We start from the raw sequence: 26,361 nt of genomic DNA on the forward strand, positions 1-26,361 counted from the left end.
CAGGCTTTAAAAGATCAGGAGGAGCTCCTCTGTTATAGATGATTAGTGTTATTTATGCGTCATTGGTAACCAACTATTAAGACCTAGACTTAGTTAAATCCCAGAAATAAACTTATTGCCATGAAATGGTATTTGGCCTGCTTACAGATTTCTTCAGCTTTTGCTTTCTGTCACACTTAAATGTTTCAGATCATCAAACAAATGTTCTTATTTCAAATCAAGATAACTTGAGTAAAGACAAAGTTTCAAATAAAGATTTTATTTCTTAAACTGTTCAAACCAACCTAGGCCTGTGAAAAGTTAACCCCCCCTTATGTAATGGCACATTACCTGTGATTAACCAGTTGTTTTGGTATCTCTTGCCACTCTCAGGCCTGATTGTTGCCAGACCTGTAGAGTCTATAAAAGCACTTAATTAGTACCTGTCTGACGGTATAACGTAGGCTTCAAGATCCCAGAAAGCAACTAGTGATTCAAAGAAAGTCTGACATCACTCAGTCTGAGGCTTTGAGAGTGCAGGAAACCACAGGGAGGCAATTATTTGCAAATGTGCAGTGGTGAGCTTCCCAGGAGAAACCGACGTACCAGAGTGCATCAGAAACTCATGCCAACATGTAAACACCTCAGGCCTCACTTGCTTTAGTCTTTTATTGCCACCATGTGGTGAAATTACCTTTGAGGCAGACACCGGCTTAACAGATAACACGACACACAGACACAACATTAGAGCGTGTAAGTTTGTATCAAACGAGAGCTCTAATATCAGTCCCTCTGCATATGATATGAGCGTGTCACATGGATTAGTCCTTCCTTCATGAATCTCAAGTATCATAGTTTCTGGACTATAAATCGCTCTGGAATCTCAAAAAATGCGTCATAAAAACAAAAACGACAACATAAGTCGCACCAAGACTATAAATTGCATTTATTTAGAGATTTTTCACAAAATTCAAGACAAAATTTAATCTGGTAAGGAAATTTATTCAATTACACAGCTGCATCTAGAACCGGCTGAATAATATGAAACATACTTGGAAGGTTGAAGGGAGTAAATTAGCGTAACAAACCAGCAACTCCAACCCGGAAAGTTGTCGTCAGCGTTTTTAAACGGCCCATTGCTGAAAGTTGTCAGATTTACGCTGAAATTAGACCGTGGTGTAGCGGTGCTACATGCTAAGCTAAGAGTACAACGTGGATGTTTCAGAGCAACATAAAGTTAACGTTTTAATTAATTTGTAAGTGGTACATGAGCAACATCTAGTTTTCACAAGCCTAGAGCGCCCTCCTGTGGCTACAGACGGTAATGTTTCTGTTCATGTTGGTGAATTACATTTAAAATTGATATACAAGTCGCACCTGACCATAAGGCGCAGGATCGGTCCAAACTATGAAAAAAAAGTGCGACTTATAGTCCAAAAATATGGTAATGAGGTAATTTTTTGTGATCTTAAGGCTTCATTTACAGAAACGTGCAATTTGATATTCCTGAGAATAAGAGTGTGGAAATAGGCAAAGACAACCGTGTGATTGTAACGTATGATGGAGCTTCTTAGCAGGGGGTTAGGATGCCTATTTTCCTTTTTTATAGGAATTTTAAATCTTTGTTTCGTCTCTTTACCTTCAGCCACTTATGTGAAAGCATTTAAACTTCTTAAATATAAATAGTAACATACATTCTATGACATAAATAAATGTGTGTGTGGAATTGATAGATACAGCTTTGTATGTTTTAGCCTTCTTAGAACGCAGTAATGACTCGTGATTCTACAGGGTGACATTTTCTATACTGAAAACATATCGCTATATTTCTAATTTATAACGTGTCGTAAAGTTGCAGCACAGCTTTCCATTGAACGTGCACATAAACACACAGACTCACTGCATGCATCACAAGAGGAAATGGCACAGTGGTGCAGGAAGTGCAGAACAGGGGAGGCGTTTTCCCGTCCTGAGCTGCAGCTGCAGCTGGCCTCAAGGATGCAGACCTTTAGGAGCTGCTGGGTAGCTTCAGAGTAGATGCTGGATGTAGAGAAAACCCACTAGGAGTAGATGCGCTGCTAGAAGGTTAGACCCTGCACAGCGTGAACGCCTGTGTGTGAAGGCACCAATGCTTGGTTTCCATCTCTGTGGGTTTAACTGCGTCTCTGTCTCCCTCTGCAGGGCTTGAGGAACAAGCCAAAGAAGACCGGCCATGTCAAACCAGATCTGATAGACGTGGATTTAGTTAGAGGTGAGAGGCCCCTGTGGTTTTAACTTGGCAGCTCTGCATCGTCTTCATCGCAGTTTTAATTATTCATCGGAGCGGCCTACTTCAGAGATCAGGAGATAATGGAGACAAAGACTAGAAGAAAAGCTCGTAAAGACTCTGATATGCATTAGATGACGCGCCCTCTGTGCTGGTGGGTAATGAGCTGTGTGACCCTCAGGTTCAGCGTTTGCCAAGGCCAAACCAGAGAGTCCGTGGACGTCGCTGACCAGGAAGGGCATCGTCAGGGTGGTTTTCTTCCCGTTCTTTTACCGATGGTGGATTCAGGTCACCTCCAAGGGCATTTTCCTCCTCCTGTTGGCGCTGTACCTGCTGCAAGGTAGGACTGACCTCATTTCTATCCAGTAAGCTAATAGGGCTGGACAATTAATCACATTTGTAATATAATCACAATTTTAAACAACTCAATTTCCAAATAGCAGAGGTCTGCATTGTATTTATGTAACAATTAATGGATAAGATACGTCCTTTAAGTGTTGGTAATATGTTTAAAGTGGGTTTGCCTCCACATGGAAGGGAAGGGAGTTGCAGCAGTGAGATGATCTAATTTTATAATTAGTTTTTTATTTCATATAATCGATATTTTACCAGAAACTTTCAGGAATCTCAGCATAACATTAAGTAGTGGTTAAACTGTTTAATACATTGACTTTTTTGTTTGTTGCAGTTTATGTTCAACAAGGATTGATGTCCAACTCACAAAGCTATTGTCTTAAATTCAGGGTGCTTGCGCAAGTCTTGAAAGTCTTAATAAGTATGGAATTTTGAAACACTGCTTTCCAGACCTTGAAAAGTCTTGAATTTTGTGTGAAAATCTTAATAAAGTATAGGAAAAAAATATGTGGTAGAATTTTACAGTATGCTCAAAGGCATTGTGAAATGAGAAATAGGAAGGTAGGCTATAAAACTATAATTTTACTAACTGGTCACATACTGTATTAGCCTAATGGAATCAAACACTTGTTTGATCTGAAATTTATGTACTTGTGATTTTCATGTTTTGAAACGTTTTCATCAGTAAAAGCATAATTTACTGTGAATAATGCATTTGTTCATTGAATACTAGCCTATAAAAATTAACATTTCTAATAAACAGTTTGTACAATCTCAACCAATGAAGTAGGCAGCAGGCACACAAGTATACAAGTACATAAAGTTAACGTCTTGGGGAAAAAAAATATCAGTTTTAAAAAAGTCTGGAATTTTAATTTGGAAAAAGAGCAAGCACCCTGTAAATAATATTATTCTGATTAATAAAAACAGTAAAATGTCTTGTTTTTAAATAGTCCTTGTTTACAAACATCTTTATCTAGAGGCCATTTTTGTTGCTTGTGGTTAAAGCAGAGAAAAGTCAAAATGAAATCACAATTATAGTTGAAATATATCACAACTTAGATTTTTGGCATAGTCTTAATTTAGACTATTGCATATGTGTGCTGTAGTCTAAATTAAGACTAATTCTGCTAGTTTTGTTCAAAATTAAAGCATCAGTAACCAAATCACTGCACAGTGCAGGAAACGAACTGCTTTGTTAAAATAATCAGCTCCATGGGCATCAGAAAACCTCTCCAGATGTCTGATAGGACCTTCTGCTCATTGAGGAAATGTAATTGGATGAAGGGTCTGATATTTTTCAACCCTGCATCCTGACGTTAAACTATCCTGGTAATCGGCGTGTCTCGCTGTGCCTCCTCAGTGGCGGCGGCGGCGCTGTACGGCACCATCTCCCTGCCTCATGGGATCCCAGCCACCGAGGTGTTTGGGGCCATCTGGCTCATGCTGCTGCTGGGAACCGTCCACTGTCAGATCGTCTCCACCAGGACCCCCAAACCCTCCTCCAGCAGCGGGGGCAAGAGACGCAGGTGAGCGACGGCTTTAAGATTTTAAAATGTGAGCAGGAGAAAAAGAGGAAATCTTAGCGTGCGTAAAACCACAGGAAGGAGAAGGTTTAAGGCTTAGTTTAAAATGTATTAAATAATCCAAATGTTGGATGGTTGTTTTCACTGTTTTAACCCAACAGCTTGTTTTTAATACCATCTTTTTTTTTTTAAATATATATAGTTGTTGTTTTTTTCTCCTGTTGATAAAATAAGCAGTAAGGCGTCGTGTTTCTCTGTAAAATGATGCAGGGACGTCTGTGAGACATGAACATTAGCTTTTAGGGGTGTGCATGTTTGCTGTGCTTTGGAGTGTTTCCAGTTTGGTGGTTTCATGTTCGTCAGCATGCCGCTGCCAGTTCTCAGACTCCAGAAGAAAACCCAACCTCTGCTTTAGAAAGATTTAGGGGATAAAACGTCTTTCTCTCTTCAGCGGATCAGCAGAGGTTTTTAATTCACTTCAAAGGGGATCAGAACCGAATTTTACTGCATTTAAAGCTGCTTTCATTTCACTTTATACCAATACATCTCGGTAGAGCAGAGTAATTGAAAAGGTGATTTTTTATTTTATTTTATTAAAGGTATAAAGTAAAACTCATGGCTTTGAGTGACATACTGTTGTTAGTTTATACCTTTATTTTCATGGTTATGGTTTACAGCTAATAAAAAACCCCAAATGCAGTTTCTTGGTTAATTGGAACATGAGACCAAACAAAAAAAAGAAGTTTTACATATAATCATCATGATCTTTATTTTTTATACAACATACATTCCAATGAAATGTGTCCCCTGCATTTAACTCATCCCCTTGAGGAGCCATTGTGCTAAGGGTCTTGCTCAGGAACCCAGAGTGGCCGTCTGTGGGAGTCAAACCAAGAACCTTGCAGCCTCTCCGTCCACTAAAAACTCCCCTAAAACAGCTAAAACAGGAATTTGAGACATTTTAATGAAGTAGGCCCCAGGTTTGAACTGACAAGATGGCTCGCATTTTTTCCTGAAACATTTCCTGTTTGTGTTGCCGCATTAATCAGTGACTCAGGCCACAGTCCACTCATGACAATCCTCCCCAGGCTTGTAAAACATTTCTACCTCAGTTCTTTCTTCCACCCAACTTTCCTTATATATGCTTGGATGTAACGCTGTGAAACAGACCTATTAAAAATAATTCCTAAACGGTTAGTGTTTAGGAATTATATTTGCATTTTTTTTTTTTTTGGATCTTTTGAATCTTGGGTTCATCATTAGCTGTAAGCCAAAATCAGCAAAAACAACACCTAAATTATATTGCTGTTATTTACCTATAAACAAGTTTACCCTTTCAATAAAGTTATTTTTTTGGGATGTACATTTTGTAGAAACTGTTTCATCCAACATGACACTAGAGTATAAACCTTCTAGCTGAGTACTTTTAATTGATGAAACATTAACAGTAAACCACAACTTTTCCCTTTTTCTCCCACTTTGTGATCATAAAATAACTGCCTTGACTTTAAAACCAGAAAATCAAATTTCTATATCTATCCTGGGTGGCTTTTAATTGATCTCTTAAATTTGTTACATGTAATTCTGCAACAGTAGAGAGTGTGAACATTTGACTACGTTTAACATTTAAAACTCTTATCTATCTACTTTTGCAGAATAGCAACCCAATGCGAAGGTTTTGTAATATTTTTAAGTGCCGTATCAACTTTCTGGGCTCTAGCCTCTTGGTTTTGCTCTAAGTCTCCTCTCTAATCTCCGTTCTTTCCTAACTAAAGGAAGTTGAGGAAGGCATCTCAGATGGAGGTGCATAGGGAAGGAGACGGGTCTAGCACTACCGATAACACACAGGAGGGGGCGCCACACTCTCACTCAGCCAGCACCACATACAGCCTGGGCGCTTTCTTCCAAGATTTCTGGCATGATATCTGTAAAGCTGGGTGTGTATTTTCATTCTCCTGGTTTCTGTGATGAGACGATGTAACGAGACGGGGCTGTGCTTTAACGACAGAAATCGTCAATTGGGCTAATTTTTAATCACACAAAATGCAGTTTTATGTGAAATCTGAAAAATAATGTTTACTATTTAAATGTTGAACAAGAGCCAGCCTTGCCTCAGACCTTACTGTGCTTCCTAAGCTGCAACATCCTTCTCCCCTTGGAGAAAAGAGTTAAAATGCAACATTTTTTTTTTTTTTGGTTGTTGCTAGCATCAGGTAAGATTTTTTTTATGTGCAGTTGAAGGATTTTGCAGCTAACTTTGATGTGATTCATCTGCTGATTAGGAAAGTGTTTAAAAGAAGCATGCCGCCTCCTTTCCATGATCTCCTTTAACAAGCCGTCAGCAGGCTGCATCTTCTCTTCCGTTATTTCATTTCATCACATTTAACTCCTACATTTTAAATAATGTTGTACTTGGAGGGAATTAAACATAATTCTATATAAAGTCTGTCTAAAATTAGTGTAATTAGTGCTTAATGTTTTGCTGCGACAGAAGCGTGCGTTGTGCCCAGCTCTAGTTCAACCTAATGCACCAAGATTTTAAACGATTTAATTTAGAGCGCCGAACATTTCTGACAAAAACTGCGACTCCAAACACTAAAATACCGAGTCGCCAGAATACTTTGGCGTAAATCTTGTTTTTACACAATCAGGGCTTTAGTGCGACACATTAATTGAAACATCCCATCATGACGCTCAAACTCAGTGAGTTCATATAAAGGGAGCTAACCTATTTGAGAGGAGAAAGTCAAATTTTTAACCTTTAGCTAAAACGTTGTGCATGAAGGACAGGTTAAAATACTTTATTCTCCTTCATTTGCATTAGAGACCAAGGAAAAATATACTTCATCTCATTATGAGTAAAAGAAAACATTTTCCTATCTAATGAATGTAATGCCCTTGAACAGCTGTGGTTGCCTTAGTGGTCTGGCTGTTAACTACCTCAACCTGCTCCTTTAGGTTTGTCCTACCATTAAATACATTTTATATCATGGAAACCAAAAAAAAAAAAAAAAAACTCTGCTGATTAATTGGTCCTCCCTGCCTGCATTTACTTCCCCAGACCTTCACTACATTTCCTGCAAAGATCATTTTTGAGATAGGCGCTTATGAGCAGCTGTGCAGCCAGTTAATCATATAATCCTGGTAAAAAGTGTTTTTGTGAGAAAAACAAATAAACCAATACCTTTTTTATTGTTGAAAATTTAATTTTCTGGCTCTAAATATGATACATGTACAGTAATAATTTGGTTTATTCAACCATTTAAAACTCCTAAAGCAAATATTCAGTTCAGCAAATTGCCTTAATTTACCTTTACTAGCAGTAAGTTTCAGTGTTTAAACCCCTCCAGGCCACTGTGCATCACATGAGCTTCTCCATTATTGATGTTATTTTGCATGAACGCTCCAGTGTCGTGTTGAATGCATCCTGGTGAGACAATGGCGGCCGGATCTGCTGACTCCCTCTTTGGTTACTCGTCCCCTCCCCGCAGATCTAAGAAGTCCAAGCTGTCCATCGATAAGTCCACGGAGACGGACAACGGCTACGTGTCGCTGGATGGCCGGGTGACCAACCGCAGCAGCGAGGAGGGCCTCCAGCTGCACGAGCAGCGATGTGACATACTGACCCGTCCAGAAGAGGCGTGCTGGAGTCCTCTCGCCCCCCCCGGGCATTCTCACACGGTCCGCAGCTCCGGACTCATCATGGCAGGCAGCACTAAGGTAATCAGTCAGAATCTTATTAGTTACAGCTACAGAAAAACATGGCTACACTTCTCAAATCTGGATTTATTTTTTTGAAGGAGCCTGCATCTGATGAAGCTTCTAGTGAGGAGGATCCTGAGGCGTCCTACAGCGCCCTCCGCAGGGCAGCCGAGAGGAAGAACAGTGACTGTACACTCAGAAACCGCAAAAACACACTCCTTTACAAGAAACACTATGCCGTGGAGGTAAAAAACGAAGAAACACCAGCATATTAATAGCTAAGTAATGCAGAGTCAGGTGGTAACCATCCCTAAATGTGTCAGGATGTTCCTAAATCTGGAACCAGCTGTAGCTCCAGATGTTCCAGCATGAGAACGCAGGACTCTGAGAGCACGCGGCACGAGTCGGAGACGGAGGATCTGATGTGGGAGGACTTCCTGCACTGTGCAGAGTGCAGATCGTCCTGCACCTCAGAGACAGGTGAGGTGGTTTAAACATCCCTTCAGGAAGCTCGCCGTCCAGCATGGAGGTTCACAGCGTCACCGTTTTGGTTTTCAGAGGGAGAAGGAGGCGGAGCTTCAGTCTGTCCTCCATCTAAGAAGGAATACAGAGACGACCCTTTCCACCAGGTATGGAGACCCAGGTTTCTCTATCAAAACGGCTTCCTACACATTTTCTACTGCGTGTCATTAGTGTTTATATTGTTTTGTGTATTTAACTACAAAATATTTGTAGTTAAACAAATAACAAATAATAATAAATAAATATATTTTTCAACATAGTTCTGACGTGGGCTTGTGGTGAACATAGACCAGCTTCATTTTAAAACATTTAACTCTTAGACTGACTTATGAATTACACTAAATCCAAAAATTTTAAGGCACACCTTGAAAATATAAAAAAAAAATTATTTAGGAGGCTGCAGAGGCCAGAATTGTAGAAACACTGTTTATTACTTTTTTATCTTTTAGTAGAATAAGGAATTTCCAGTTTTCTTATCTGACCACGCATTGAACACATATGGACAGACTTAGACAACTTTATTTGTCATTTTGTATGCACAAAGTGCGTACAGAACGAAATTTCGTTTGAATACAGCTTAAAAAATCACAGTAAATTGCATTAATTTTCAGGATAAAGATGCAGCAGCGATTTATGTAAACAATTGAAATGTAAGACAATGCATGGGAAATAGACAGTGTGCGATTCACGGTATCCAGGAGAGTATTAATAGAACCGTGTAATATACGAATGTGGTACAGAGTCCATTTGTGGCTTCAGCAGTTCCACATATGCTGTACAGAACATGAACATCCATTTCTGCATCGTTTTTTTATTGACTGGTCTGGTAATACAGATATATTATCACACTGAACTGTATGTCTAAGTGTATTAGCATATACCCTATCTTTGTACTTTCCCACTCGCCTCTCTACATACCGTTTTCTTCGAACTATAAATCACACTTTTTTAATATTGACCAACATGAACAAGAAACATTACCGTCTGTAACCACAAGAGGGCGCATTAGTCTTGTGAAAACTATATGCTGCTCCTGTACCACTTAAAAATTAATTGAAATATTAATTTACGCACGTTTCAGTATACATAGGCGCAGCTCAAAGGCCCAGACCACAACAGAAGCCTGTTAGTGGGTTGTCTGTGAAGTTAATAGCAGCTAGCGCTAGCTACAAGTCTGTTGTCTGGGTGCTTTATAACTTCGCTGATACACGTCAGCTTTATGTTACTGTTAGCTTAGCACGTAGCACCTCACGGTCTGATTTCAGTGCAACGTCCCCATTCATCCTCCCAGGTATGTTTCATATTATTCAGCCGGTTGTGGATACAGCTGTGTAATTGGATAAAATGCCTAAATAGATCAAACGTCAGTTTTTAGTCTTGGATTGTGTGAAATATATTTCTAAATAAATGCAGATAGTCCAACATGATTTATATTCCGAAACATACGGTATATGCCACCAAAGAACTTCAGGCCACGCCCAAACATTGGTGCATTAAATGTATTTTCTTGGTCTGATTAATACACTTGTGCATTATTCAGTTTATGGGAATGTTGTTGCTGCAGAGTCACATCCCCTGGCTGCACAGCACCAACCCCGGCTTGGAGAGGGTGAGCGCCATCGTGTGGGAGGGAAACGAGTGTAAGAAGGCAGACATGTCCGTCCTGGAGATCAGCGGCATGATCATGAACAAAGTGAGTGTCTCTTTAAGTAACGGGAACGACAGCGAAGGCGTTACTGGAGCACTGACATCTGTCTCCGTGTCCAGGTGAACCTCTACACTCCGGGTATTGGTTACCAGGTCTTTGGGAACCTGGTTTCAGTCACACTGGGACTCACACCCTTCGTGTACAGGTACAGCCGACGCCGCCGTCGCTAAAAAAAACGTCTGAGGCTGAAACATGACGCTGATGAAACGTTGTCCTCCACAGGCTGGTCCAACACTGCGACCTGGATCAGCTCACCACGCTGTCAGCCAATGAGATGGTCTCTGTTGCTCTGGGGGGAGGATCCGAATCTGACGCCTTGGTAATCACCATGGTGACGCTCAGCTTCCTGGTGCGCGTTTGCCTTATATGGCTCTTCTTCTTCCTGCTCAGCGTGGCAGAGAGGACCTACAAGCAGGTATGAGGCTCTCTGTGATTGGGGGGAGCGGGTCAGACCTCCAGGCGTTTAGCTCGTCTCATCTCTGGGTTTCAGAGGCTGCTGTTCGCCAAACTCTTTGGTCACCTGACGTCGGCACGCAGAGCCAGGAAGTCTGAGGTTCCACATTTCAGACTGAAGAAGGTTCAGAACATCAAGATGTGGCTGTCGCTGCGCTCCTACCTCAAGGTGCAAGTCTAAAGCTGACCTCAAGGCGTTGCCTTTACCCCTCTGTTTGGAAACGTAGTAAAAATCTGACTGAATTTGCAGAGACGAGGTCCTCAGCGGTCAGTGGACGTCATCGTGTCGTCTGCCTTCCTCCTCACGCTGTCAGTGGTCTTCATCTGCTGCGCCCAGGTAATTTCTGATGGCGACAAACCAAAGAGTGTTATTGTAGCAGCATGAGGATCTGTGACCATTCCTCTTTGCACAATCTTTAGGTCATCCAGGAGTGCCAAACAACATTACAGGACTGTCTCAGAAAATTAAAATATTGTGATAAAGTTCTTTATTTTCTGTAATGCAATTAAAAAACATGAAATGTCATACATTCTGGATTCATTACAAATCAACTGAAATATCGCTGATTATACAGCTTAAGGAACCCAAATATCCTATCTCAAAATATTAGAATATCGTGAAAAAGTATACTAGTAGGCTATTCAACTAATCACTTGAATCGTCTAATTAACTCGAAACACCTGCAGGGTTTCCTGAGCCTTGAAAAACACTCAGCTTGGTTCAGTAAACTAAATCACAAGTATGGTAGTGGTTAAGAGACGACATAAGATTCTCACAGTAACTGGTGTACTGACCATGGCATTACTGTCCTTGATTGGCCTGCCAATTCCCCTGACCTGAACCCCATAGAGAATGTGTGGGGTATTGTGAAGAAGAAGCTGAAAGACACCAGAGCCAACAATGCAAATGAGCTAAAGGCCGCTATTGAAGCATCCTGGGCATCCATAACACCTCAGCAATGCCACAGGCTGATTGCCTCCATGCCACGCCGCATTGATGCAGTAATCTGTGCAAAAGGATTCCCAACCAACTACTGAGTGCATTAATGGACATTTTCAAATGTTTGATTTTGTTTTGCTGTTATATATATATTTTTTTTTACTTGGTCTGAGGAAATATTCTAATATTTTGAGATAGGATTTTTGCGATATTTCAGTTGATTTGTAATGAATCCAGAATGTATGACATTTCATGTTTTTTAATTGCATTACAGAAAATAAAGAACTTTATCACAATATTCTAATTTTTTGACACAGTCCTGTATGGCAGATTTGGGACTGAGATTTCATTGTGAAATAAAATATTTAATCTTTAGATGGCTGTCTGTAAATCTCAGACATCATTAGACCTGATATTCAAGCTAATTCGTAAAAGAAACAAAACTAGTTTCTATTGGCCAGCTGCACCTTGACTGTTTAAAGCAACATCTATGCAATCTGTTAGAATTTCAATGATCTCATAGGATCGTAGAACAATTGCTGTAACAGTATCTAAAGTATGATTTGTCGGACCTTCTCCTGCAGCTTCTGCACGTCCACGAAACGTTCCTGGAGTATCACTATAACTGGGAGCTGGTCATCTGGTGCACCAGTCTGTCTCTCTTCCTGCTCAGGTTTGTCACTCTGGGCTCAGAAACCAGCAAGAAGTACAGCAACACCTCCATACTGCTCACTGAACAGGTAGGTGCAGCATAACCTGAGGACGAGTGAAGCAGCGGGTCCGGACTGAGCGGTTCTGTGTCTCGTAGATCAACCTCTATCTAAAGATGGAGAAGAAGCCAAACAAGAAGGAGGAGCTGACGCTGGTCAACAACGTCCTAAAACTGGCTACCAAACTACTCAAGGTACCAACCTTCTGCCTTAGGCCTCCTGTGGATCCAGCCTGTTGGTGTTTCTCACGCTGCTCTCTGGTTTCCTCTGTGTCCAGGAGCTGGATACTCCGTTCAGGTTGTACGGTTTGACCATGAATCCTCTGCTCTACAACATCACCCAGGTGGTCATCCTGTCTGCGGTGTCAGGAGTCATTTCTGACTTACTAGGATTTAATCTCAAGGTACGTTTATGCAACGGGTTAGTTAGGTTTTAGTAATTAGATTTCTACTTCCAACTAGGGCTGAACAATTAATCGCATTTTCAATAGAATCGTGATTTTTGGTTATGTAACACTTAGTGAATTAGACACGTCCATTAGGTGTCAGTAAAATGTTTGAAGTGGGTTTGCCTCCACATTGAAGGGAAGACAGTTGCAGCAGTGAGATAATCTAATTTTATTACTTGTTTTTAGAGTTTATATAATCATACAAAGCATTAAGTACAGGTCAATCAGTTTAATACATAGACTTGCTTGTTGGTTGGACTTTATGTTAAACAAGGATTGATGTCCAAATCAATTAAAAGCTGTTCTCTTGAATAATATTCTGATTAATAGAAACATTAAAAGTTCATGTTTAAAATAGTCCTTATTTACAAACATCTTTATTTAGAGGTCATTTTTGTTGCTTGTGTTTAATGCAGAGAAAAGTCAAAATTGCAATTTTGGTTGAAATATTTCGTAGGCAGAACGCAATCATTTCTGCTCTGAGTTTAGATGCTGTGGGTCTTTTAGCAACTAATCCACATGGCGAGGAAACAAATTGATTTGTATATATTTTAAAACACATGATAAATTAAACTGGACATAAAAATCGCATAAAATCGTTCAGCCGTACTTCCAACCCTAATCTTTATTCTGGTAAAGGCTGGGCCGTTTTCAACAGGAGCTACTGGAGAGTTCATGGAGATCAACAACCATTCAAATAAAGCCAGGAAACATCAGCTCATTTTATAAATCCATAGCAGTAGTTGTGTTTTCTAGCGTTATGGGAATATCTGGGAAGACGTTGGCAGCAGAAACAGCTGATCAGTCCTGTTAGGTAAACGTCAGAACTGATCCAACAAATGTTTCATCTCCTCTTTAGTGCGTTTCCTGATTTCGAAAAAGTCAAACCACCTCAAGCAAGCATAAGAACTTGAAAATGTTAAATTTAGTGAGTTAATTCGAATTAAATGCTGATGTAAACGCGACTATTGTTGGTTCATTGTGCTTACAATGCAGATGTGACTTATGCAGTAAAACTGTCATGAACAGAAGAATCTGTGGAGGATTACAAAGCAGGAATACAGATGAACTACAGTAAACATGCAGTGGGGCGGTAACTCTGTGAAATGACCATTTCATCTCTATGATGGTTGATTAGAATCAACAAGACAAAGACGACTCCTTTTATCTGAATTACATTAATAAATAATACTTGGAGAGAAACCACTGATTTATGTTTTAACTAGGGCTGGGCAACGATTAAAATATTTAATCGCGATTAATCGCACTGTATTTACAAACTCCAAGAATGAATTCAAAAGTAGTGTAAAGAACACTATTTTAATGTTCTGCTGCCATATGAACAAAAGTGTTGTAACATTTGTAGCACTTATCAGTAACACATATTTAGTGTAAAGCTCAACTTAAACATGTAAAACAAAAATAATAAATTAAAGCTTATTGCCACTGACAGGGAATTCTCTTTATGGGGAAAAAATCTACCAAAAACAGTCAATTTCTGAGGTAACAGCAGGGAGCAGCATTACCATTTTATGTTCAATACCAAAGTTTAACTTGGCAGTGGTTCCAACTAACTTGTTTCTGTCATATTCCATGCTGGAAGAACTTTAAACTGAAATGCTTGCTAACTCGATTTGCTTGCGTTTATTTGACGTTGACACGCGGTTTTTTGTTGTTGCTTTCTCGCGCGCATATAGTGAATGGCAGGGGGAAAACAGGCAAAAACACATGGATACTTTGAAACGCGAAGCGACTTCACCGACGGCGTCGATGCAGCCCCCCCCCCCCCCGCTCCGCTCCACACAAAACTTGTTCCGGCCGCCAACTCACCGCCTCGCCTCGCCTAAGCTCGCTCGCGGTACCTGCGGGAAACACCGCCTTCCCCATGTCAGCTTTGTTTTTTTCCGGCCAGCACCTTTCTTCCTCTTTGAATCTGAGGCTTGGCTGACAGCGAGGTTATTGGCGCATTATCGCCACCTACTGTTCTGATTCAAACCCCTACACCGCAGCAACAGACCTTCACAAAATAAAAGCATGTGACCAACATGCGTTAACGCGCGTTAAAGAAAATATCGCCGTTAATAGTCTAATGACTTAACGCGAAATTAACGCGTTAACTTGCCCAGCCCTAGTTTTAACCAAATATTAATGGGCCCATCTATAAATGTGTGGATAGAAAAAGCCACAATTTACCCTAAGCTTCTTGTTTTGAACAGAAAACTGTACCTGTAAAGGTTAATAATGCGATTTTGTTCTTTGTTCACAGCTCTGGAAGATCAAATCGTGACACATCAGCGTTGCTCCGACCTCCGATGTTTCCGCTTTGTGCAATTCACAGATTATTTATTTACCCACTCAGTGTTTCTACTTAGGGTTTGTTTTAATTCTAGGTTGTTCTACGTTGGCGGTCTGTAACACCAGACAAAGGTATATTTGCCTTCTGCAAAACTCGCTAGTATTATGAACTTAAGTTATTAAATGGTTACGTTCTCAGCTGCACCTCTGAAGGCTAAGAGATGTAAATGGGGTAAAAGAATCTGTTTCACTGGCTTAACTTATTTTTTTTAAGCTACCTTTTTATTTTATGCTGATAATGCTCAGCAAGCAGACGATATATTCTGATATAAACAATTCCTCTATTTCAGTAGATGGTCCTGCCTAGCTATTATTGTCACGTGTTGTTGCTGGTAGCGGAGAAAATAAATCCATGACTTGTCCCTAGAGAACCTGCAGCAAACAATCATCGTAAGGAAATTTGGGCCTCAGCAGTATTTCAAACAATACGTGTGTAGATGGAGAGCTTAGGACAATTTAAAAACAAAAAAATGTATTAGAATAAGCAGCAAAACCTTTGTATCAGTGTTTTATTGTAGATAAACCTCAGTTTGCTTCTGAGCAAATTAAGATTTCTGAACCAGAAGAGAGAAAAGTTTAAGTTTTTAAAAGGAGATCAAAAGTTAAATTGGTCCAGTTAAATAATTTTGAAGATGCAGTTTTCTGTTGCTCATTTTTGTATAAAGTACAATCTGACGACTGACTTCACTGGATTTGGCCGAGCTCCTGGCAGCAGTAGATCTGAGACGACGGCGTCTGTATGCAAATGAAAATATGCACTTTAACAACAGATTTAAAGGGGAAGAAGGTTACAAATGTCTTTGTGGTCATATTTCTGTGTACCTCACAACAAACTGTGAGCTAACATTTCTATATTGACAATTCAAATCATTCTCCAGAGGAAGTCCGACATGGTACGTGAAGAAATGTTTCACAGGGAGATTAGTATGCTGACATAAATGAAGCCTCGGGTTTGATTTGTGAAGTTACGTTATTATCATTTACGTGTTGGCAGCATTCAAGGAGGAAGACCAAAGTGCTTTTGTAATTGTTTTTGTTCGTCTCTGCTGGGAAAGAATGTATTTTTAGCGTTTGGCTTTAAAAATCTATTTATTTCCCTTCAGAAAATACTTTTAGTATTGTTTTTTTCTCTGTCTTCATTTGTAAAGGTTTATGTTCACCGGAAAGCCGAGGCATGATTTACTGTTTTATGAAAGTGACTAAAGGTATAAGACGGTGTTGTGATGCTGTCAGAATATTTAGATTTACTTTTTGTGTGTCTGAGGTCTACTTTTTTTTATAATAAAAAAATGGATATTGAAATATTGCCTTTGTTTTTTATGCTGTTCATCTTTTGAGAGATTTCACAGTATAACTTATTAATCCCCTAAATAAACTTTTACTGAAAAACTGGCATTAGGTTAAATAACAATTGGTCAAACTTAACATTCTCAAATATATTTCATTAGATTTATTCTTGTTTAGAACACATTGCCAAACTAAAATATTAAGTTAATCATTCATATAACTACACTTAAAATGAGAGGGAATCATTTACCAGATATTTACATACACCGCATAAAAATAATCTTTTTATTCCTCGCTGACATGAATCACACTAAACCTTTCTTGTTTTATGTCATTTAAGATTATTATAACTATTTCTATGTACCAAAATGCCACAAAAGAGATAATTCTTCATCACTGTAGTCAAATGTTGACATAGACAAAGATGACAATGCCTTTAAACTCTTAAACCCAGATGACGTCATCTGTAAAATTCAGATTAATTCACAATGAAGACATCTGTGGCTTCATTTAAAGGTCAGAACAAATCTAAGTAAATCCACTAAGATGCCAAATTAATTTTTCAACCCAGTTTTTCGCAAGTATAAACTGCTTATGAAGGTCCAGCCATGGAACCATTTCCTCAGGATGCCAGGAAGCTAAAACATGGCCACTAAAAGGTGTGAAAAATCAACAATGATCCAAAGTAGGGTGGCTTAAGGACAACAAAGGCCATGTTTTGGAGTAAATTCTCTGAAAAGGTGAAGAAACAAGAACTTGGACAAAAACTAAGGAAATTCTGTCACTAACTGAACTAAAACAAGAAAAGGTTAGCCTGATTTACTGTGAGAAAAAGGCTTTTTTTAAATATATGTAAATATCTGGTTTCAGCTGTATATTGGTTATAACTCCTATAAACACTCAACCAGACGTCAACTGGCAGTATTAACATGTAGCAATGTTTAAACGTTATAAAATTGAAGCGGTAGCTTTTTTAAAGGCTTAACGAGACATCCGTTTATTACCATAGCAACGGCACATTACTTTCTCTCACCTGTTGCTGTGCACCGCCGTCAGCAAGTTGACAAAATGCTGATATCTGGCTACCATGAAGACGACCTGGTCGCTTCAGCTGTAAGAAAACAAAAGAGCAATTCCTCATCAGTGTTTTAAAACATTTTAACAACCACAGGCACAGAGCACCACTCATTTACCAGCTGACAGCGTGTTATATTTGCTTTAGGCCATTAGGAGGAGACTTAAAACTGTTTATATTTTTAGCTCCATGCTTTACATTAAAATGAAAAAGATAATTGTAACAAATAATCAAGCAGCAACAATTGCTTCCTGTAATTAGGATTGTGTTAAAATAATGAAAACACATGATTGGAGACTTAACAGGCTGCTCCATGCTCACTTAGTAGATAAAACTAAAGTTTTTATCAAATTGTAATATTTTTGTTGACATTAAATTCACCCATTAACAATGAGTCCATAATATATATGAAACAAAGTGGACTAAGACAGAGAAGAAGTACTGAAAGAAGCAGAAATCTGCCAGTATTTACAAAGCTTTCCTGCTGCTACGGCTGGTTTAATAACCAAAAATAACATGCACTGTTTTATCGAAATAAAAAAAGCAACACTTCTATGCATCTGAAGAAAAAGCGCATTAAAGCTCTTTTTAAAGTGGATGCGATAGATTTGGACAAGCCTGTGAAACTGAGAAATACTGAGAGTTAACATCTAGTCATCCTTCCTTCAATGATAAGAATCAGAAGATAAAACAAGCTGGATTCAGACTAAAGTAAAGAATCTTTAAGAATTGGAGACAGTTTAGTGCGGTCGTTAAAGATTTTATTTAATTTCTGTTTATGACTTATTCCCAGTGACGTCCCAATTTTTCCCCATAACTTGTGGACTAATTTGCTTTGATATCTTGACATGTGTGGATTATTAAGTGTGAACTTTATGTCAAATAACCTTATTAGAAATACGTAAACTGAGAAAACCGTTGACGTGTTCAATACATGGTTTACCTGCTGTATGTCTGACAACATTTAGCTCCCGTCAGATTCTTTTTACACCTGAAAAAGGACTTTTTGTAACGATTGTCATCTAGCTGCGTTTAAACAGAGCAAATAAACAGTCACCTGGCTGTTCGTTTCATATTTATATTAAACACAAAAACCATCTGATCACTCTGGTTATTACGTAAAGACAGGATGGATACTTAACATCCTGTCTGGTAAACCAGTGTTTACCACAACCAGTGTTTTGGTAAACACTGGTTTCTGCACCAATCGATGAGCCAGAGATCCAAACTGCTCAACGCTCTCTTGATTGGCAGGTTGGGGAAAAATATATTTTCTAGTGAACTGCCACTGTGTATAAACACAACAATAAACACCAGGGTAAAATTCAGATAAATGAGAATAATCTGATCATTGTTTGTCTGATTTAAAACTAATTTAAAACAAATGCTTCAATCAGAGAAGCTGCAGCGCATTCATTCTTTCCTTCGCGTGTTAAAAAGTCCTAATAGGAGAATGAAGACAAAATCTGAATAAGGTCCAATAAAAATGGGTAAAAGCAGAGCCTGATCTCTGCGTCTCCAGTTCTGATGCTACCGATGTCGTCACAAATTAATTCTCACTATAATAAAGAAGCAAAGCAAACTCACCATCCCGTTATCTGGACATGAAGACGGGTTTGACGTACTTCAAGCAGCGAACCACCATCACCTGAGGACAAAGAAGACAGAAGTTCTCAAAAGTACTTTTGGATCATAAGTTAGCAGCTGCTGCTTTTCTAAAACTTTGTCTAAGTGAAAGCCAGAATGGCTTTAGGCAACAACGGTCAACAGCGACTGCATTAATGAATATTACTGAAGAAATAATAACAGCAACAGATGAAAAGAAATTGACAATAGGGGTGTTTGTTGATTTGAGAAAGGCATTTGATACCTTGGATCATGATATTTTAATTTCTAAATTAAGTCTGTATGGTATGAGAGGAATAGTATTAAACTGGTTGAGAAGTTATCTTCACAATAGGAAACAATATGTACAGTTAACAGATGTCAAATTTCAACCGAGAAATTAAATGTGGGGTCCCACAGGGTTCGTTTTTGGGACCTAAACTTTTACTTTTGGATTATTAAGATCTGTGATGTTTCCAAATTATTAGTTTTGATTTATTTGTGGGTGATACTCATTAATTCAGTTCTGGGAATAATGTACAGGAACTTGTACAATACATTGAATATGAAAGGACAAAGTTGAAGAAATGGTTTGACGTAAATAAGTTATCATTTATAGAAAATAGAAAAAATAGAAGGTATTACATTGTCTGTAGATGGAGTTGACATTGAGAGAGTTTTTGAGTTTAATTTTCCCGTGTAATTATTGATAAGTTATCATGGGAATCTCACATGGCACATATCAAAAGAAACATTTCCCAAAACATTTGTTATAAATGAAATATGAAGGATGTGTTAAATTATGAAACAATAAAAATATTGTACAGTTTACTCATTGTATCATATTTTAACTACTGCATAGAAGTGTAGGGTAACACATAAGTCAAAAATTTAAAAAAGCTGTTAGAATTATACACAAGAACACACCAGTAAATTATTTCTTAAATCCAGAATATTATAGCTTCAAGATTTGGTTAAGTTCCAAACACTTAATTATGTTTAAAGCAAGACATAGAAATTTACCAGAAAAAAATACAACACCTTTTCCATTTAGGAAATTAGTTTAGTAGGAGAAAATATAATTTCAAGCAACAATTTACACGTACAACACTTACACAGCTGTGTTCTTCAGTTCTTGAGGTAAAACTGTGGAATTTACTTCCTGAAGATCTCAAAAGTTGTAACAATATTTGTCAAATTAAGTATATGTAAAAACTAAGTATATTTAGTCAGTATGTGTATTTATTATTAAGTGTGAATATTGATGTTTTCCTTTAAAATGTTTGTTAGTTTATTTGAACAGACATTTGTTATGGTATTGCTTTATTTTGTTATTTCGTTTTTTTGACTAGGGACGGACAAAATAAGATTTTAGCTCTATTTTTATTGGCAGATTTTTAGTTATTTTTGTATTTAACATTTGCATTCATGGTTATGTGTGTCAGCGTAACACTGTTCAGTTTTAAAAGTTTACAGTGGCCATGTTTATATCATTTTATACAGTAAACAGTTATTTGTCACAGACACTGAAAAGAACAAGTTCTGTTATTGTTTTGTTTTTTACAGCAGGTTCTATGAACTTGAAATTAAAGTTCTCTTTTTGTGTTTAAAGAATAAGATACAACTTAGAGTGTTATTCTGGACGTTAATATATTCTCACAGTGCTCTTATTACAATAAAAATGTAATTTTATTTTTTATTATACGCTTTAAACAACTTTCAAGGGGGTTTGCAACAAAAAGACGAGAAAAACACTAAAGACCATTGCAACGTTTAACAAAAGCAGCAAAATCAGGCATTTTAGGCCACAGCAATTACTAAAAAGAGCCACGAAATCCTGGAGGGACTGAAGAAAAGATGGCAGTGACACATGAAAGGCAGAACAATAAGAAATAAAGAAATAAAAGGACAAAAAAAGACATGAGAAAGACTCAAGGACATAAGGGAGGAGAATGAAGAAAGGAAGGATGAATAAATTAACCAGGAACACAAACTAGACAGAAGAACAGAAGGAAAAAGAAGAGTGTACACAAGGATATGGAGGGAATGAACAAATTAACAAGGACATAAGACACAAAAGGAGAACATAAAGACAGAATACATAAAAGGCAAGGCAGGAAAGAAGGAAGGACACAATGATTCAATGAGAGAAAGACACAGGAAGATAGGACACGAGGAAGTGAGAAGAAGGACAAAGTGGGAAGAAAAGACAAGAAGAACGAAAGAAGGTTAACACGGAGGACTGGACCAAGATGGCGGCCAGAGTGGTTGTAATGTTACGTTGCTGAGATGTTTTCACTTCTCCATACCTAAATAAGATTTTTTTTTTCTTTCAAACAACTCTACAGAACACCGACTGAGCTAGATTGTTGTTTTGTTAACGCTACGCTGTCATCAAGCTAACTCAAGAGGTAAACAAGTTTCTTACAGAAACTATCACGATGCGATCAGAGAAAGGCGCTGAACGACCGTAACACCGTCAGCATCCAAGCTCTGAAGAAATCAGTGGGCTTTATATTTACAAAGATTGAAACACTGAAGATCGACGCCAAAGCTGTGAGCCTCACTTCTGAAACTACTGTCCGAAGGCGGTCAGAGGTTGAAATGAGACTCAATGAAGCCCAACGGTACCAACGTAGACGAACTTTAAGACAACATGGAGTCCCTGAAGAAAAACAAGAAAGCATTAAAGGCAAAGTTGCAGACACCTGCTGTGCTGTTGTCGGAGAAAATCAGACGAACATCAAAAACAGCGTTGACGTCGCTCATCGTTGGGTGACCAGCAGAGGGCGCCAAGAACAACTATCATCAGATTCATCACCAGAACAAAGACCTGCTGCTTGCTCCAAGAAAACAGGCAGAGACTCTCAGAGGATTTTACCACGACTGACGAGAAGCTTTGGCTATTAATCAAGGCAGCCAGAAAAGAAAAGAAGGAAAAAGGGCGCACTTTACTGGAGTCCATGTAATCATTGAAGGAAAAGAAATACGACCACCAACCACCATCTCTTCATGCAGAGACAACCACTCTAAATGGACACAACCCTCCCTAAACCAGGTTTCAGGAACCCTTTCTATAAAGAGAAATGCACACCGTAAATATATATATACCCGTTTCTAAATGTTAACATCTAAATGCAGATCTTTTATACACGATTACCTACATATACTACTTATTTATCTGCTTTTTGATGGATTGTGCTCTCTTTGTTTACTGACGTTACTAAGAAATGCAATCCCAGATACAGTTCTAGTGCCTAAGTATTTAAGTTTCCATTTTTAAAATACTGTGAATTGTCTGTTCTCTTATGTTCCCCGCATGCTTCTACACTGCAGACTGTTCTAAGAAGTTGCCTGATATATTTAGTTATACCTTTATCTGATTATTTCATTGGTCCTGCTTAAATTCCAATGTTTGAGAATTGTTGACTACATTCACATCCTTTACATTGTCCCTTTTTTTATTTTTATTTGCAAAACAACACAAGTCTGATTTTTACAGTCAGAAAGTGACCCAAACGGTCACTACATCATATTAATTGTGAATATCGACAACACTATTATCCTCCTTGCTAATGTATATGGGTGTAATTTAAAACTTGATGACGACTTCTTACTTGATAATCTAGAATCTAGCTTCCAGCACTTGTCAAAATATTTTAATATCGCTTTAAAGAGTTCCCTAGATAAATAGCCTGTGAAAGTATGTGCTGATTATGCATAATTATACCTCTTCTACTTGTCTCAGTCTTGCACTTTAAGGTCTCGTATAGATTACTGGTTAATATCCGATTCTTTAGAAGAAAACAACATTACTGCCAATATATTACCAACACCACTAACCAATCATAAAGCTATATCTCTGACGGTCTTTTTAAGTTTTAATAACACTCATTCATATAGAAGTTCATATTGGAAACTCAACAACTCAATCCTTGAAAATTAACTCGTATTCAATAAAGTGAAATCTTTAATAAAACACTTCTGGATCGAAGCCTTAAATTAAAGCTGTTTTGCTAAGAACTTTGAACTCTTTAAATTTGAAGTTTCAACATTTTTTAGAGAGTATGGAGCCTCACTTTCAAATCCAAAAAAGCTGAAGAAATAAAAGAAATAACTAGAATCACCAAGATTACACAAATCTTACCTGAAAATGTATCTGAAGATGATTCAAAGGATTTAGCCATACAACAAAATATACTAAATGATATCTACAAAATGAAAGCAAATGGGGCTTTTGTGAGATTAAGAGGGAACTAGTTGGAGGAAGAGGAACAAAACACTGCATACTGCTTCAAATTAGAAAGGACTCGTGCTAAATTCAACTCAATTCAAAAACTTAAAAGATAGCACAGCATTGCTTTACGTTTTACAGTGAACTGTATGAAACCAAATACAATAAATCTGAATCTGAGCATTTTTTTCACACATCTCACTGAAACAAAAGTAATCAATGACGATCAAAGGACTGCATGTGATAACCCTTTATCCCCTGCTCAGGTCTCATCTGCCATCAAACGCCATTAATGCCATTACACTTAAATCTCCAGGGTTGATGGCCTGACATCTGAGTTTTATATAGTCAAGGCCTGACTAATTCCAAAAACTACAAAAAACCCACTTTCACTTGACAATTGGCGTCCAATATGCCTTCTTAACAATGACTATAAAATATTAGCTCAAATTTTTCCAATGAGAATGAAACATATTCCTAACTTCATGATGGATGAAACTCAAAATGGCTTCATGACACAGAGACATACAGCTAACATCATCAGGCCTGTGTTAGACCTTATTGATTACGCCGATCTATGTGATGACGGCAGATTTATATTATTTTTAGATTTCCGTAAAGCTTTCGACACCATTGAACATGACTTTATTTTTCAAGCACTAAAAATGTTTGGTTTTGACTCATACCTTGGTGCAGCCATCAAAACAATACAGTTAAACGACACACAGGCACATCTAGATATGAACTAACGCGAGATGCTTTCTCTCTTTCTGTGGACAACCAAACAACTGGAAGTATCAATAAAATCCTGTATAAATTTGTTTGGTAAAATAGAATATAAACATGGTGACCTACATTTTCTTGATTTCTCTACTCTAAACAATACGTTCAAAATAAATTGGATCAAACAATTTCTTAAAACCTCATCCTCTATTTGGAGTTTTATACTAACTACATTTTCTCAAAAGGTGGGTTCCTTAAATTCATTTTACTTTGCAACTACAAAATTGAAGAACTCCCTGTACAGCTATCCAACTTTCATAAGCAAATGCGGCTCTGCTGGTCTGTAATTTATAAGCACGATTTCTCACCCCACCGATATTACATTTAAAACAACAGAGACATTCAATACAAACATAAATCTCTATTTCTGGAAAATTGGTTTGAAAATGGGATCATTTCAGTTATACAACTCTTCAATCCTGGTGGTGTTTTAATGTCTTATTCTGAACTGCTTAACAAGTTTGGCATTCCCTTACCACAAAAAGAATACCCTATCATTTTCAATACCGTCTGGTGCTGTAATGCTTTTTAAATCTTCTATAATCCCTGGAATGACTCCATCCAACCTAGATCCTGCTACCAGTATTGGCCAAGCTTGCTTTTCCATTAAAAAGCGGAAAACAAACCATGATGTACGAGCTTTATTCCAGAAGGACACCGTTTCTGTTCTAAATGCAATCTCTTACTGGAATAACCTTGCTCCAGATCTGAACTAGAAGAAAATTTGGTGTCTTTTTATCTTTGATGTGTTTCTATCTATTTTTTGTACGGTGACCTTGAGTGTCCAGAAAGGCGCCTTTTAAATAAAATGTACTATTATTAAATACTTGATTTTTAACAAAATTGAAGAAATGCCTTTTAAAATACATTGTTTATATCCTTGCAAACCCTTTCTAAAAAGATTCAAAAAGGACATTGATGTGAAACTGTTCTTTTTATTAACTCGGTGAAGAAAATTTATGTTATTTATTTTGGTCCTGGTCCTTTCTCATGTGCCTTTTGGCAACATATCTGCACAACACATTCTTGACAACTTTTCCCCCTCACCTATGCGGATGTATTGTTTTGATTCTTCAGTTACCCTACCAATAAGAAAAGACACATTTTACATCATGAACTTAATTCTATTACCGGCAATAATTTCACTTACATAAATTCTCTATTCATTCATCTAAATTCTCCATTCACAAGTCCTCCTTCCTAATTTTTAAAGAGCTCAAACAATATATTCTAACACTAATGTTTAAAAAATGCAAAAGCTATTAAGACGACTAATCTGTGTAACATTTTTGAGAACTAATTTATGTACCTACATCTGATGCGTAAACCCCTGGCGATGTTATTTGTTTCTTTGTTTAATGTACGTAATACAGATATTGTTGTAACGCCAACATTCAATTAAAAAAAAGGAGAACAAAATGGTGACTAGGAAGAAATTAGGAGTTTTGACTCGGAAAGGAAAAACATTTTTCAGCACTAAAGCGACAGAGTAGACCAACTTTATGTTGCCCGTCTCCATTGGGTTCAGAGTGGTTATACATTCTGGTACAATCCATCAGAATGTGTCCATCTGTAATTATGGCCACCATGGAAGCTAAACGAAGCGACACGGTTTTCTTTGTCCAAAATGCACAATAAATTACATGATTATTTACTTCCAAAATTTTAGTTTATCATACCTGAAGTTTCTGTTGAGGAGGGATGTGGTGGACGTTAGCGGCTGTTTACGGCTTTAGCTAATCACCAGCTAACAACGGCTCGATAGCTCAATGCTAACAACAGGTGCACCAAATCACCTGCTAACCCAATAAACATCTACAGAAATACTCCCTTGTGCAACAGTCCTAAATTTTAAAACCTAGAAACATAAACACCAAATAAGTAAATATATCACGCTGAAGAACACTGCATAACTAGAAACTCACCTCGACCGCTGAATGAGAGAGACGCCATTTTGTTTCTTGCAGCAGCCAGCCTATTGCCGTTCTTGACCTAGAGGGGGCGCTCTAGTTTACGTTTCCCCTTAGTGAAACGTAAACCACGTCGCTCTTTCCTTCTCTGGTGTGCTTGCTAAGTATCCTGTTTGAATACACTTTAACCATAGTCGATGTAATAAAACAGAAAAAACCTGTATAACAGGAACTGTCACAACCCGAGTAGCACAAGCCGTACCATCAGCGTATTTGCGCATGCGTAAACAGAATAGCTTCCGGGACGCCATTGAACGCCGTTTAAAAAGGACTGGAAAAAATATTTCCATCCTTTCCAACAAAATGCTATGGTTCACTTTATAACAACTACAATAATTTTGTATTGAAAAAAATGTTGTATTAAAAATATATTTATTAAACTTGAGTGAGCTGTAACGTATTAATGCTGTCAGTGCGCCCTCTGGTGGACCCATCACAGACGAC

At 38.0% G+C, this 26,361-nt stretch overlaps 1 protein-coding gene and 1 long non-coding RNA gene across 6 annotated transcripts in view; one reads left to right on the plus strand and one right to left on the minus strand.

The window, feature by feature from the left end:
* LOC105916535 (putative homeodomain transcription factor 2) overlaps positions 1-16,265 on the plus strand; it is a 57,287-nt gene extending 41,022 nt beyond the window's left edge. For 3 of the 5 annotated variants that reach the window (XM_012851080.3, XM_012851088.3, XM_036148957.1), the window contains 17 exons: positions 2,161-2,230; positions 2,427-2,585; positions 3,963-4,128; positions 5,901-6,062; positions 7,617-7,845; positions 7,926-8,072; positions 8,151-8,307; positions 8,386-8,456; positions 9,914-10,042; positions 10,117-10,202; positions 10,280-10,472; positions 10,548-10,679; positions 10,761-10,847; positions 12,035-12,190; positions 12,259-12,354; positions 12,438-12,563; positions 14,875-16,265. In XM_012851080.3, coding sequence (XP_012706534.2) covers positions 2,161-2,230; positions 2,427-2,585; positions 3,963-4,128; positions 5,901-6,062; positions 7,617-7,845; positions 7,926-8,072; positions 8,151-8,307; positions 8,386-8,456; positions 9,914-10,042; positions 10,117-10,202; positions 10,280-10,472; positions 10,548-10,679; positions 10,761-10,847; positions 12,035-12,190; positions 12,259-12,354; positions 12,438-12,563; positions 14,875-14,895 — 2,187 coding nt within the window. In that variant the 3' untranslated portion in view covers positions 14,896-16,265. Of the gene's footprint in view, positions 1-2,160; positions 2,231-2,426; positions 2,586-3,962; positions 4,129-5,900; positions 6,063-7,616; positions 7,846-7,925; positions 8,073-8,150; positions 8,308-8,385; positions 8,457-9,913; positions 10,043-10,116; positions 10,203-10,279; positions 10,479-10,547; positions 10,680-10,760; positions 10,848-12,034; positions 12,191-12,258; positions 12,355-12,437; positions 12,564-14,874 lie in introns of those variants that run through there. The other 2 variants (XM_036148958.1, XM_036148959.1) reach the window with 2 other exon arrangements.
* Positions 16,266-17,256: 991 nt separating this feature from the next.
* Positions 17,257-26,108, minus strand: LOC110366773. The gene is made up of 3 exons (XR_004933114.1): positions 25,873-26,108; positions 18,913-18,973; positions 17,257-17,361 (listed from the first exon to the last, which is right to left on the minus strand). It is a non-coding gene; the product is annotated as an uncharacterized LOC110366773 (long non-coding RNA).
* Positions 26,109-26,361: the final 253 nt, after the last annotated feature.

Source organism: Fundulus heteroclitus, chromosome 17 (genome assembly GCF_011125445.2).
Source record: "Fundulus heteroclitus isolate FHET01 chromosome 17, MU-UCD_Fhet_4.1, whole genome shotgun sequence".
Classification (NCBI taxonomy): domain Eukaryota; kingdom Metazoa; phylum Chordata; class Actinopteri; order Cyprinodontiformes; family Fundulidae; genus Fundulus; species Fundulus heteroclitus.